At 47.3% G+C, this 14,326-nt stretch overlaps 1 protein-coding gene across 10 annotated transcripts; it reads left to right on the top strand.

Moving 5' to 3' along the window:
• The first annotated feature begins 2,156 nt into the window (after positions 1-2,156).
• Positions 2,157-9,892, top strand: ACP6 (acid phosphatase 6, lysophosphatidic). Of its 10 annotated transcripts, none has more exons than XM_074813137.1 (10): positions 2,158-2,420; positions 3,107-3,235; positions 3,329-3,459; positions 4,090-4,169; positions 4,943-5,030; positions 6,594-6,726; positions 7,464-7,564; positions 8,920-9,015; positions 9,312-9,382; positions 9,713-9,892. In XM_074813137.1, exons 1-10 carry the CDS (start codon positions 2,232-2,234, stop codon positions 9,733-9,735), a joined length of 1,041 nt encoding a protein of 346 aa, XP_074669238.1. In that variant the 5' UTR covers positions 2,158-2,231; the 3' UTR covers positions 9,736-9,892. The 10 variants fall into 10 exon arrangements, with proteins under 10 accessions (XP_074669230.1, XP_074669238.1, XP_074669223.1 ...); XM_074813122.1 differs by having other exon boundaries at positions 2,161-2,363; positions 9,217-9,382; XM_074813112.1 differs by having other exon boundaries at positions 2,162-2,420; positions 9,217-9,382.
• Positions 9,893-14,326: the final 4,434 nt, after the last annotated feature.

The raw sequence follows: 14,326 nt of genomic DNA, 5'->3' as shown, positions 1-14,326 counted from the left end.
ACAAAGCTCAGAGCCCAGGTGGGCAACAGATCTGCATGTTTCAGACCAAGCAGAAAAATCGAAATCTTAAACAGAGGCAAGACCTCCCCCAGAGGAAGGGATGCTCTGGACTAGGGTAGCAATGAAGCACTGAAGGGACTCCTTTACCCTTGTAACAAACCGTAGGCACTTTATGAAGCCCCAGAGACACTAACATCTCACTGCAGCAACCTCCACTTAGTAGCTTTCCTGAAGACCTCATTTACTGCAGATACCCTCTTTGCCCCAGTCTCCACGGCATTTTTCTGGTGTGTTTTTTCAAAGACCATGATTCACCAGTTCCAGCATTGCAGGGAGTGCTCCAGCTCCCAACAGACAGCATCCTCTTCCAAACGGGAGAATCAGAAAGAGGGAGATAGTGAGTGCAGTGTAGTCAGGTCTGCAATCATCTATGGACAAGTTAAAGAACTGATCTTTACAGGCAGTAAAGTTAACTGTTTGATAGCTTCCATCGACATCCCAAATTTCTATAAAACTTCCCCTGATCTCCTTGGAGAGTTTTAAAATGTTGACAGCCTGAAAGAGTAAAGAGAATTGGGGGAAGACAGAGGGTAACCAGGAAAAGGAGGGCACCAAGAACCATCAGCACCAGTAGGAAGAACAAGGGGGATAAAACAGGAAAGGGAGTACTGGAACCTATAACATACATGAGGAAGGAGGATGGCAGCCAAGGGGGAACACAGAAATCCCTAATAAATTTAAGTCAAGTGGACGTGGTCTAAGGTAATTTGCTTGTTTCCTGATAAAAATACTAGTTATGGAAGAGTGATGTCACCACCAAGTCTTGAACCAGAAGATTCACAGGAACCAAGGAGACATGAACCTGTTGATTGCTTTATAAGGTCCAAGAAAGGCTTTATAGATGAATGCACAGTTCTCTAGTTTTCGCATATATCAAAGTTATTAGCTACTATGCTAAAAAGATGCTGAATAGCATTGCAGTGATAATTTGTGCAGACTCACTGGTCCCCCACATCACTGCCAGGAAAAGAGAAGCAACGGTCTGAAGAGACGAGGAGTGGAATGTGCACCTCCAGGCACTGGGTTCACATTCACCCTGGGACAACTTCGCCAAGTGCTGCCGGGGGATGCCAAGAGGCAGCTCCAGTGTTACAAACAACCGTGAACCCCTCCAGGTAACATCAGGTTAACGACATGGCGGGGCGATGCCTTCACCCGGCTCCCTGCTGCAGCTCACCTCCAGTGCTGTGGCAGCTCCCAGAGCCGCGGCGGGAAGGAGAGAACAGGCGGGACGAGGGCAATGCCCACTGCGGCCTTCCCAGCGTGGCTGCACCTGGGCATCCGGGCTGAAAAAGAACTTGTTTAGCAAACTCACAGTGGAAACAGTCCTCATTTAAACAAGAACAACAAATCGTCGTTGCCACATTCAGCACCAACCGCAAACCTTTGCTGGTGAGGTTAACGGGGTGACCGAGTACAGGGGTACGGAGCTGTTCCCTCCCTCAGCAACACGCTGCCGTTAACACGTGAACTGGAGGGAACTCGAGCGGGAAGTTTCTCCCGCTGCTCATGCTACAACCCACGATTAAAGAGCAAAGCGCTGTGCACAACTCTTTAAACCCATATGAGATTTGAGCCGAACGCAACATCGCCCCTCCCCAAAACCTCCTTCTCGTCAGGGCTGTTAACGGGCGGGCAGAGGCAGCCGGGCGGGGAGGGACTGCGGGCCTCTCCCGCTCCTCGCAGGCTCTGCCCTCGGCACTCCATGCGAGCCGCGGAGCCTTCTTCAACCCAGCGCGCCTTCAGAGGGACACGCTGGAACATTAAAAAACAAACAAAAAACCAAAACCCAACCACAAACCCCACCACAACCCAGACGGGTTTCTCCCTGGAGGGACACCGCCCACTCGCACCCGGTGAGCTCGCCCGCAGCGAGCGCCCTCGGCCCTCTCCCCGCGGCAAAAGAGCTCCTAAAGTCAGGGAGGGGAGGCGGCGAGGAAGCGCCGGTGCCGGGGGGTGCCGGGCGGTACCGGGGGTGCCGGGCGGTACCGGGGGCTGCCGGGCGCCGCTGTCCCCCGCTGCCCGCCCCGGAAGCGCGGCCCGCGGCGCGGTGCCTGCCGGGAGCTGCAGTCCGCCGCCGGGCCCTGCCGCCCACCGCGCCCGCGGGGGACTCCGCTTCCCGCCCCGGAAGCGCGGCGCCGCCGGGTGCCGGCAGCGAGCGGGCCGCCGCCATGGGCTGGGGGACCCGCCTGGGCCTCTTGGGCGGCCTGGCCCTGTGGGCGCGACGGCGGCGGCGGGCGGCGGCGGCTGCCGCCCAGGACGGCGGCGGGGAGCGGCGGGACCTGGAGCTGAAGCTGGTGCAGGTGGTGTTCCGGCACGGGGCGCGCACCCCGCTGCGGCCCCTCCCGGGGGCAGCGCCGGTGAGGAGCGGGGCGGCGGGGCGGGGCGGGCGGCGGCGGGGTGCCCGCGGCCCAGCTGCTGCCTTGCCTCCATCAGCCTGTAAACGGGTTTTTTCTTCCTCTTCCTACCGAGAGTAAATTTGGGGAAGACGCGGGGATTTGGGAGTTAAGAGTGGGACGGCGCCGGCGTGGTCCCAGGGCCTGTTGGTGGGACGGTGATGGCAGAGGGAGGGAGGGAGGCCCCGGGGATGGGCGCCCCGGGGCAGCGGCGGTGACACGAGCTGCCCCTGTCCGCGGGGCTGCCGTCGCTGAGGCCCAGCGCCGAGCCGCTGCCCGCAGCACCGCTCGGTGCAGCTGATCCGCGGAACAACGGGCGCTTCCTGCGCCTGAGCCGTCTGCCCCGGGCGGGCAGGGGCTAGTTCTGGTGGTTTGCTGAGGAAGCAGTTCAGTGTGCGACAAAGAGCAGCAACGGAGGTTTCCTACAGATTCTTCTCCTGTCAGGGGAGGAAGGCAGGCACTGCGTTCCGTGCACAGCCTCTGAGATGCAGCGCTGCTCTCACTTCTGTATGTGCTGTACGAAGCCATCGGTTCTCCTTAGCTCTGTCGTGGTATTGGCAAGGTAGCACACAGTAACAGCCCAGCATTGGTGTAATGCTCTTGAAAGTCCACGTTTTCCACGGAAGCACTGTTCGTTTGTTTTGGAACAGGTGGAATGGCACCCCACCCTTTTAGATGTACCTGCTCAGACTGAGTTTGATTACACGGTGACTGCCCTAAATGGAGGGCCTCGACCTCCCTCGCCCCATGACGAGCAATACAAAAAGACCACATTCAAGGTGAGGCTGTATTTCATGGTGGTTTCATGTTCCCTCTGTAGACTTGTTTTCTTCCCTATTCCAGTGGACACCCTTCCTTTTCTTTGCACTTAGGGTGGTGCAATTGCAGGACAGCTGACAACAGTAGGGATGCTGCAGATGTTTGCCCTGGGGGAAAGGCTGAGGAGAAGCTATGTGGAAGAAGCCAACTTTCTCTCAGCAACATTTAAGCCTGCTGAGGTCCTGTGAGTCTCAGTTCCCTCCTGGACTTTCCCTTGCTTCCTCCCTCCTAACAAATAGCCCCATGCTACCCTTCTCCACCCTGTAGCAGACTGGCTGGCCCCTGGGCCTTCATCTTTGCTCAGGCTGCAGAGCCCGGCCCTAGAACTCACTGGTGACACAAAGCATCCAGTTGCCCAGCAGTCCTGAGCGCGATGCCAGGGACAGATTCATCTCACCTAGGTTTAGCCATTGACAGTGGAATTATGCATCTTTACCGTGAGTGAAGAGGAACAGGCATTTCTGGAGCACAGTTTTAACTCATTGTAGATGAAATAGCTAAAGTTCAGTGAGATGAAGCACACCCCTGCTGCTCACATCAGTAATGCTGGGAGGGTCTGGTTTAGGATGAGATAAAAATTACACCAGAGAAGTGCTAATTCATTAACTCCACTGTCTCTGAAGGGAAGTTAAAGGGTAGTTCAGATACAGGTGCCTATTTAAGATAGCTATAGTGAGGCAAGATGAATCCCTCCACAGGTTTCCAAAGCCACAGTGAAAGCAGAACCTTCAGTTCCAGCAAGTCTCCCCCAGCTGCAGCCACATCCAGCATGAAGGAGAAAGTGCTACCTCACAAACTGCTTTCTCTCTTTCAGCATCCGTTCCACTAATATTTTCCGGAATCTGGAGTCCACACGGTGCCTGCTAGCTGGGCTGTACCAACAGCAGAAAGAAGGTTGGGGAGACTTCTGACCAGTGCCCTTCCTTTCTCATTTTCCCTAGATGCACACACCTCACACATCCCAACTCTCTCTGGCTCCTGGTTGTTACTTCTTCCCTGGTTCTTTGCACCTGGCCCTCTTCCCCATACTCTCCTGGTTCTGTATGCTCTTTATCAACTTGTCACTTGCTCCCTCTCTTTGTGTAGTTTTCTGCTGGTGCTCAGCTTGGATCTGTTGCCATGAACGCTGCAATTTCAGACCTACTGAGGAGGTTAGCATTAACCCGCTGCAGAATCAAGAGGGCAAAAAGTTCCAGGTCCAACATTCATGAGATGCACATGTGAAAAATGTTTCTCATAGAAACCCAAGTGTCTCGGCCAAGATCCTTTCCAAATTTGCAACAACTATTTGTACGTTCTAGAAATACACTCTGGGTCTTGACGATCTCACCTCTGCTCCCTCCGTATTCAGTTCCAGGAACAGAGAGTAGAAGTGACTTACCAGAGCTCCTCACATGTCATGACACAGAAACTGATTTCTGGCACATACAAACACTAGAAAAAATGAACACACAACTAGAAAAGTTTTACAAGGTGCACAGCAGACATCCCGGTGGAATTAAACACTGTGTGCACAGAAACAAGCACAGGGGCTTGCAGGTGATAGCTCAGGGGGAATTGATAGTTGACAACAATGGACTTGAGCACAAAGACCATGGGAGTGATTAAAGCAGTCTAAAGACAGCAGATGCACTAGTGATCACAGAAGCTTCCTTCTTGTTCCACAGGATCTGTTGTCATTGTCACTGATGAAGCAAGCTCTGAAATGCTCTACCCCAATTACGACAACTGCCAGCGCCTGAAATGCTTGAGCAGGTAATTGCCAGCCATACCTCCCCATATGATTTCACTGCTGTTTCATTTCAGCAGTAGTAATTTAAAATGGCACATTTTCTTCCCATTTCCCAATTTCTTCCCCTGCCACTTACTGTTCTTTGGGAATGGTTAGCTAGTTGTATAAAATACTCAGTGGAGTCATATACCAAGCAGTGGCAGCAGAAGAAAAAAAAAAATAGAGACTTTTTTTTGAAAGACCAATTTAATTTAGTCTGTGTCTAGCAAACACTCATTACCAGCTAATGTGCAGCTTTGCTGCAGGGCAGAATTAATGTCATCTACATCCCTTAACAAGCCTTTCAAGTATAAACATATTGGGCCTCCTTTTTATATTCAACTTCTGGTTTGGGGGTTATTACAACATTCCTGTCGCATTTATACCTTGAAGAAACTGAAATATACTCATCCTTGACACATTTAACAAAGACTAATGAAGTAAAATAAGGAACATCCTGCATGGAAAGAACACTCATGTTTGCAGAGTCAAGTACTCTAAACGCCAGGTTGGGCATGGGGTGGAAACTGAACAAGAGAGGCAAATGTATTACACTTGGGTTAGATTATGCATTAGCATGTTTTTGTCCAAAATTCAAGAGCTGTCAGAATTCACTTACAAAAGCTCATTATATAGCCTCACTCTTCAGGCAAAAGGTTGTTCCTGGCAGTGGTGAGATGACAGCCCATAGAAGCAGTACATTCAGCCTCCTCTAGTAACAGCAACTGTCCAAAACCAAGCAAACTGCAAGCTCTTCCACTCCCCACCAGCCCACCAAGTGCGCACACTGTGACCACGTCAAGGTGGTTTAAGCTGCAGTAAGAAGCACTGCCTCAGCTTATAGGCTACCTACACCAGAACTTCTAGCACATTTGATTTCAAACAGAAACTAGAGCTGTTCCTAAAAAACTAAAAAGCAAACTTAAAAAAACTTTTCCCACCTCCTCCTCAACAGATCAGGGTCAGAGAAAACAAAACCTATGCAACATATTGTGCTTGAAGTACATGGCCAGCACGGATATTCTCAGATAAACTTCTTAAGATAAAATTAAAAACTGTGAAGAGGCAAATGGCTTCTAACAAAGTGAGAGGTGACTTTAAGCTACAAGTGAGTATCTAGGTGTTCCCCTTTTCCCACACCATACAGCAATCAGTTCAAAGCTTCTACCCTTTCTTCTTTCACAGGCAGATAAAGGCTACTCCCTGAAGACAGAGACTTGCACTGTTCCAGTATGACCAGATCTGTTAACTGATACACAGTCCTTGCCTATGGGAACCACTTCTGAGGTGTTCACATCTCATCTTAATTTTTTCCCCTGCCTTTGTGAGAACAGATAGCCAGCTCTGATCGTTGACATCTAGACACAGTGCCTGTCCGCTCTGCAACTTAGACTCACAGCGTCAGGAATCGCTCAGTATCCTGTAGTGCTTCTCTTCTACCCCTGACTGATGTGAGACAACTCCACTGGGCTGGAGTCATAAAAAAACCAAGATAGGAAGTCTGATGTGTGAAAAGTTTTTGTTTTGTTTTCTTAATTCCCTGACAGGTATAAGTTGAGGAATGCTCTGCAACAGCCAGGTATCTCTGATGACTTGAAGACAATTAAGGAGAAGATGGGTATTGATGATGATAAGCCTGTGGATTTTTTTCTCCTCCTTGATAACATTCTTGCTGAGCAGGTGAGCTGAGCAGTTCTGTTGCACTGTCACAGAAAGAAACATCCCTTTACCGTGCATATGGAGGAAACCACAGAGTGCCAACACCCACTGATACCAGTGGGTACCCCCAGTACCTTTCCATGCAATCCAGAAAGTTTATAGAAATAGCATGGCCTTCTTAAAAAGCAAGATGTGGGGTCAGCCTTGCTCTAGGGTGGATAAAGACTCATCTCCAGTATTTATGTGCTTACATTGAAATCCAGTATCTCTTTCAAGTGTAGTGAAGTAGAGCTAAGGGAGCAGTTGGGCCTTGCTTACCCCATTACAGAGTGCTTTCCCTTTTTTGGCAGTCAACACCTAACAGAGTCATCTTAATGCTGGTTCCAGCATACTACCCCTGAGCCAGATTGCTTCTGCTACTGGAAGGGAGCTGAGCATATTTATACCCCAGTTAGTAGCTCTTTTTTGCTGGAGCTAGTGGTAATTGGTCTGGCAGTTGGTTGAATAGCTCAAGGCCTTAACACTCCCTTCACACAGAAATGCATCCCCACGAACAAACATCCATCCTTTTGGTACACAGAGCAAGTCTGTATGTTTAAAACCATCCTAGAACTCCTCACCTGAATACCATAGTACAATACTGTAGTGCAAATGCTGTGACAGGAACAGCTGTTTTCTGTGGGCAGTCATCCATGTGTCTTCAGGCTGGGTTCAGAAAGGGTCAAACCCTGTTGTTATGCTACATCTTCTCCTTCCAGGTGCACAATTTGCCAAGCTGCCCTGTGCTGAAGAACTTTCAGCAGACGGTTGAGCGTCGATCTGTTGACTCGCTGCTTTTCCTTCTGGAATATGGTTCAAGGTGATTGCCTGTATCCATGCCTCCAGCCTTAGGGGTTGTCTTAGGCTTACCCAGGGTGGATGAGCTACACCAGCTTACTGTGGCAGACAGAAGACCTTTCTGATCTGCTGCATTCCCCCCACAGAGGCTACTGCTCCCTCACGAAGTTTGTACTTCAGCCATCTCAGTGCAAAGTCTGGTGTCTCGAGTCAGGAACATGAGCTAGGAAAAAGGGGTCTGCACTGAGGAGGCCAAGATGTGGGTTTACATTCTGTTTTGCTGACAGTCATGAAGAGAGTAGCCTCAGAGGAACAGTAGTAAGCTACTGAGGTAGGCAGCGAACACCTCAGTTGCCACAGTTGTTAAGTGACCCTGTATCAAAGGCAAAAACAGATGAGAATAGGAGATGCTTCCAGCCTGAGCACCGCGGCTGCCCAGACAAGGCTGCCCTTGCGGCTGCACAGCTACAATCTGAATTCCAACCTGGGAAGTTTATCCCAGGGATGGCACCTGCACAGCTGGGCTGAAAAGTGGTGGTGTTAGTGGAAAAGGCGATGCCAGGCTCTGCACACATGTAACTACTTGCAAAAGAATCTGCTGCTACACGCAGTTAATTACCTCCTCCACAGTTGTTTGTAAAGGTGGCCGCGTTGCCAGCCTAGCAGCTGGTTTCCTTTCAGAGTCATTCGCAGCTGCCATATTCGCCAGCTCTTCTCAGGTGGTGGTATAGGACTGCCTTTTCTGTTAGGGCAGTTGCCCTTAGCCTTTTCTTTAACTTGTATTAGAGATCTTGGGTACTGAAAGACAGATTTCCCCCACTCCCACAACACCTGGGAGAGCCACAGTCACACTCATCTCCATTTCCACTGATTTATTCATTGGAGTTTCTTCACACCAGAAGTTGTCTAAAGATCTCCTCTAATACAGGGGTAAAAACTAATTTTTAAATATAGCCACCACTTTCTTGAATCCTGCCCCTCCCCTTCCCACCAAAGATTCCAACCACTTCAGTCGCTGTTTTGCCTTCAACTACAGTCATCTTCCCTAGCTGAAAACTGCATCCAAAAATCACAACCAGGGAAAAACAGCATTAGAGAACATCAGGTGTTTCTAGACTTCCCTTTATGTGGGCCACACCTCATGAGACTGCTTGTTAACACCTCTCCCCTCCCAATCTGCAATCACATTGGAATCTCTGTGGTGACTATGCAACTGCTGAAATAAAAAGTAACCACAGGAATTGCATGTAATAGTTCTTAGCTACACTCAATACATGTTATCAATTTGCAAGAGAAAAGCAGGTTCCCAGGTGTTAGTTTGAAATTATTTAATTTGAAAGTTTAAAAACTAGTAATTTATTTCTGCTGCTTTTATAGAGAAGTTCTCCAGATGTGTGTTGGTCTCCTTTTCTATACCTTACAGAAGAACATTACAGAAGCAGTAGATCCCTCATCTCCAGCTGAAAAGGCCAGGTACAGGGCAGATCTCTTCCTCTAATCATTATAAATTCTGACTTGCTGTCAGTGTGAAAAGCTGGTTCACAAAGATGTTGAATGTGTGGGGTAAAGAGAATAAGTGCTCATCTGCTAGAAAAAGCATGAGTGCTACTGGCTATCCATGGAGGAACACCGCTAACATTTTAGGTTTGGTTTTTTTCCTTCCCTTTTTATCAGAAAGCTCATTCTCTATGCTTCTCATGACATTACCCTTGTTCCTCTCCTGGTGGCACTGGGCACCTTTGATCACAAGTGGCCACCTTATGCTGCAGATGTGACCCTGGAACTGTATCAGCACCGGCAGTCCAGAGAGTGGTTTGTTCGCATGTCTTACCATGGAGAGGTAAGATCCCAGGGGAAGTCCATCTCACAAACCTTGGGCTTTTGGTTTTGCCATGCATGCATGCAAAGCTGTGAAACAAGACTTATTCCGAGCGTGCCATCAAGCCAGATAACAGAGTAAGACTCCTAGAGCACATCCACAATAGCCAAGGTATTTTTTCTGTTGAGCTGGCTATTGATCTAGCGTGAGTTTAGGCAGAGGCTTTAAACCTCTGACTCTTGTGTCTTTGCCTCAACTAGCACATTTCCCTGCCGCAGAATGCATCAGTATCAGCACAAAAGGGCTTTGGCAACACACGTGATCTGTGATTTTGTCTCTTTGCTTTTGCAGGAGCAAGTGGTGAAAGGATGTAGAGAAGGCCTCTGCCCACTTGAAGAATTTCTACAAGTTCTTTCTCAGTACTCAGTCAGTCCAGAGGAGTACAATAACCTGTGCTCACAAATGGAGGGGAATCAGCAAACTGACTCATGATTTCAGTTGTCTTAAATTAAAATTAGTTTATTGTCACAATCTTTGAGTATTTTTCTTTATATTCCTGCTAGTCTTCCCTATTCTAAAGGTATTTTAGACGAGGGGACTTTTTCCTACCAGACACAGGGTGGCACAGTGTCACTTTTCACTGTTAGCAGCAAGATGAAAGAAGCCAGGTAACAGAATGGCTCGAGTTCACTTCTGAGATAGCCACACTAAAGCACGGAGAGGCTGAAAACAGCAAGGGAGAGAACAGACCTCTTTAAATTGCCCTGCTGCTTCAGGAATATGAGAAAAAACATACCTGTTCCTCATATGCTGGGACTGTGGGATGATCTGTGCTACCAGACCTGAGAGCTTTGACATAACGATTGCTTTTATGGATGGCGAACTGCAGAAGCTGCTGTGCCTTTCCCTGTCTTTTGTCACGTTGGAGGGTTGCTCTGCAGATAGATGAACCTCCCAAATGGCACAGCACTGAGCTGCCCCATCTTCTTGAGGGCATTTCTGTGCACACAAAACCTCTCCAAAGGGACAGAAAGCCTCCAAACCTCTTCCCTGCACTCTTGTAATTATGGAAATTCTGCTGCGAACATGCAAAACAACCACAGTGGGCCAAGTACAAGAACATGCACTCTTGGTGAACTCCGTTTCACGCGCTTTAAACCAGGAAGTCCAGGGAGCTGCTATTGACTTCAGCTCTGGGCAGCACTGCATCTATTTCGCACTTGCTGAAACAGGAATACACCAGCACAGCCAACAGAAGTACTTCTAGCTGAAATTATGACACTTTTTCTCGTAAGACAGTACTAAGGATCACTATGTTGCTAAAATCCCCAATTTTCAATCAGTAAATAGAACTTGGATCCTGACCTACTTCCTGTGGGATATGTAAAGGCTAAAATAGGGGGTCCACTTATTAAAATGGCCCTGCAGTTTTGGTTCTGCATTACTCCTCACTTAGCAAATAGACTGCAGTGATGTTAATGTAAGTCACTGACAGATATGTGACTGGAGGCACTACAGTACCTTCTCCCTGAGAAGCGTGGGCTGGATTTACCTCTACTCTTTCATTAGCCTGCCCCCACCACAATTACATGTTGACACCACGCACAGTGAACAGAATAATTTGAATACTAAATACATTGCTGGAGGTCTCACTGAACTGCTATTAGAAGCTGTCAAAAAAGCAAACAAAACATTGTTATTTTCCACCAAGTTTTTATACAGCCTAAAAACATAATGCCATTATATAAAAATCAATGGCCTACTCTTGCTTAAGAACAGTTTGTTCTGCTCTAATCAAGCTCTCTTACGCACGATATAAAGTATTTGGAGAATGGTGATGGAAACATGAGGCATATGATTGCAAGTTATTTGTGAGACATGGACTGCTTGGGAAAAGGGTATCAGGGAACAGCATCAGCAGCTTTGGCCATACCAGTAGACAAAGGGGGAATTCGCATACTTTCTCCTAAAAAGAGCTAGGACCACCTCCCAGCAAAACTGACCAGCAACCAGGTTAAAAATTGCAACACAGTCAAGACCCACAGAACTCGGCAGCGTGAGCTGTCCTAGCGCACGTAAGATTGTTAATGGGCACTGCATTCACACCATTAAAATAATCATATCGCTCTAGGTAGGGTAACGTGCATTTCAGTAACAGCAGAAGAACTCAGAAACACAGGCCAGCTTCTTGGCAGTGGCTAGGAAGAAGCCTCTGCTGGGAACAGGTCACTTCATCATCGTCTCTTACAGGTTTTCTGCGGTGCCCTATGTGCCCTGCTCCAGCCTTACCCTTCCTCCTGGTGTGGAGGTGGTTGGGCCATGCATTGGCCTCATCCCACTGAGCAACTCCATGGTAGTTGTGGCCCACAGAATGACGGAGTTATTTCTGACTACAAATAGCATAAATAATGGTTTCAGAAAAGGACTGGTGGATCAGTGGAAGAGTTCTAAGACCAAAGGACAGAGGTAAGTAGGAAGCGCTGAACTGCAAACACAGCAGGGAAGAGCTGAGGCATTTCTGAGAACATGGAAGAAAAATTTCCAGAAATCAACAGTTTCCCAAGGAAGCAGTGCATTTATGTGAATAGGCCAACTCTTTGCAAGAACTGTGAAAGACACAAATGCCAGGGGACTGAAAAAGAAATCCAAAAAACTTTCTTACCCGTGGCTGTTAATATGAGAACTGGTGACACGAGCAGCTAACATATTCAACGTCAGGTTCCCTCAAACCTGAGCTGGAGCTGCTAACCCAAGTTAGTCTACTCTCTCGCTATTTTAGTCCAATGCAGTTAACACAGGTTGGTCAACTTAAACCTAAAAGACTTCTTTTCATTTTTCATTGCAAACCTATTCTCATATAGTATGCTTCATTTAAGACAATGTTAGTATAGGAGGTAATTGGCAGGAAAGATGTCAGCTTAAATTCAGGGGTTTGTAAAACATGTAAAACATCCTCTTTTAAAGTTTCCAGTATTCTAGACAAAATACCATCACCATTTCCTGCCTCATGTTCTGGCTCAAACAAAAACAATCATAAGCTTAAAACCTGAGTGCATAATGCATCATGAGGACCTACATCTCTCAGCACAAAAGGTTTGCTGGTTGAAAGTCAAAAGGAGAACAAGAGGATTTTTTGTGTCAATAAACTCAACATAATAAAGCTAGCAGTTTGGGTCTTTTTAAGGCCTGAAGAACACTCCTGATAATGCATTTTATCATGTTCTTTCTGTTTAAGGTTAAAGCTAGGTGTTACACATCTACCACAACAAACAGCATTAACAGAAAAGATTGGAAACTACGTGGACTGGCTAAAAACTGAAAAATCTTTCAGCCTGAGGTCGCCCCACAGGAGACATGACACAGCACATATACAAGACAACTTACCTTTTTTAGGTTGAGAATTACAACCAATCGATACAGTGAAGCGTGCTCTACTAAATACAGGCCTATATCAAACATGGATCATTTCTCCTCGAGAGGTATCAAAATAGGAAACAGGTTTCAGCCAACAGCCTGCCAAGACTCCATAAGAAAAGCATTCACCATCGTGAGTGCAGAAGAGCACCACGAATGAAATGTAGCCTTTTCTGCCACCAGAATGAAAACCAGCATAGCAGACAGTCAGCACACCAAGCACCTCAAAATTAAGCCCCACGTATACCATGTTTGTCATAGCTCCAACACCATAGCACAACAAATGCTGTGTTCCAACAGTTAGTTTAAGAGCACGTTTTGGATTCACACTTACCCTCAGCAAGAGTTGGGCACCCACATCTACTCCAAGTCAGGATACATGTATTGTACCAGAAGCACCAGCAGCATTCAGATTCCAACCAAGACTGATGCAGATGAGATCTCCATATACTGATCTGTCTTCTGAAACGTTACTCATTAGATACCACTAGGAGGTCAGCACTAAACTCGTAATGCTGGCTACTTGCTTCTCATGTTCTTTGGCAGATTAGCTAGCCCATGATACAGGTACAAAGCTCGAGTTTATTTGGACGGTGCTTAAAACTGCTAGTGTACTTCACAGATGACCTGTTTGCAAAAGTCTACTGCTTTAAAACAAACAGATTTCAAATATCTTAAACTTTTGATTTAGCAGGCGCATTACTTTGCGTTTCAGAAGTTCACCATCTGCTGGGTTTACCTTTTAAGTCTCTCCGCACTCCGGCTGCGCAGCCATCTGGGATGAGATAATTTGAACAGCAGACTGTTTCCTCCCATGTTACTAGAGAGGAAGAGCAGCCAAGCATGTATGAATAAAGTCTATTTCATTCTTTCAAACAAAGGTGGAGGAGGATGATTTGAAAGTTTAAAAAAAAAAAAAAGAAAGAGGAGGGGGAGGGGAAGAAAACTAAAAATGGCAACCCCACTTTCTGTCTTCAACTGCACCATGACTACCAGAGCTGAGTCACAGTTACTATTGATTATAAATAAGCAGGAGAGAACAGAGCCTGACTTACAGATCCCAAGGTGAATTTGCAAGGCTGGCAGCTAGAAAGCTTTTTCATTTGCAAAGCAAAAAGGGGAGAAGTAGCATCAGAGAAAAACAAAGAAGTCCAGTCTACATCTACTGAGTGATTTTTCCAGCCGGAGCCAGCTAAGGCATTAGCATCCCTCGTCCATCAGCTGGTGCAAAGCAGGCAAGGCCGCTGAGGTTAAGTGCACCTACGTGGTCTCAGGAGAATCCACATCTTCAGCATTTTCTGTAGGAAAAATCTCGTTAAGATACCAAATGCTAGCATCTTAAGGTAGATGGACAAGAAGGAACTTTAATTATCCAGCATCTTTAAAATGTGTCCTTTCACTATCAAGCGGCTTTGAAACAGTGAATCCCCTACGCTAATTTTTCTAGAATAAGTCGCAGTCACCTCAAATCCTTCACTATTCAGAATACCTCAACAGGCATGGGAGGCACTAAGAAAGACCATTAAAAAAACCCAAACCCTCCAGGTTATT

This window comes from Strix aluco, chromosome 2 (assembly GCF_031877795.1).
Source record: "Strix aluco isolate bStrAlu1 chromosome 2, bStrAlu1.hap1, whole genome shotgun sequence".
Classification (NCBI taxonomy): Eukaryota; Metazoa; Chordata; class Aves; order Strigiformes; family Strigidae; genus Strix; species Strix aluco.
The sequence above is the reverse complement of the archived record's forward strand: the minus strand, read 5'-3'. Positions and strand labels throughout refer to the sequence as shown.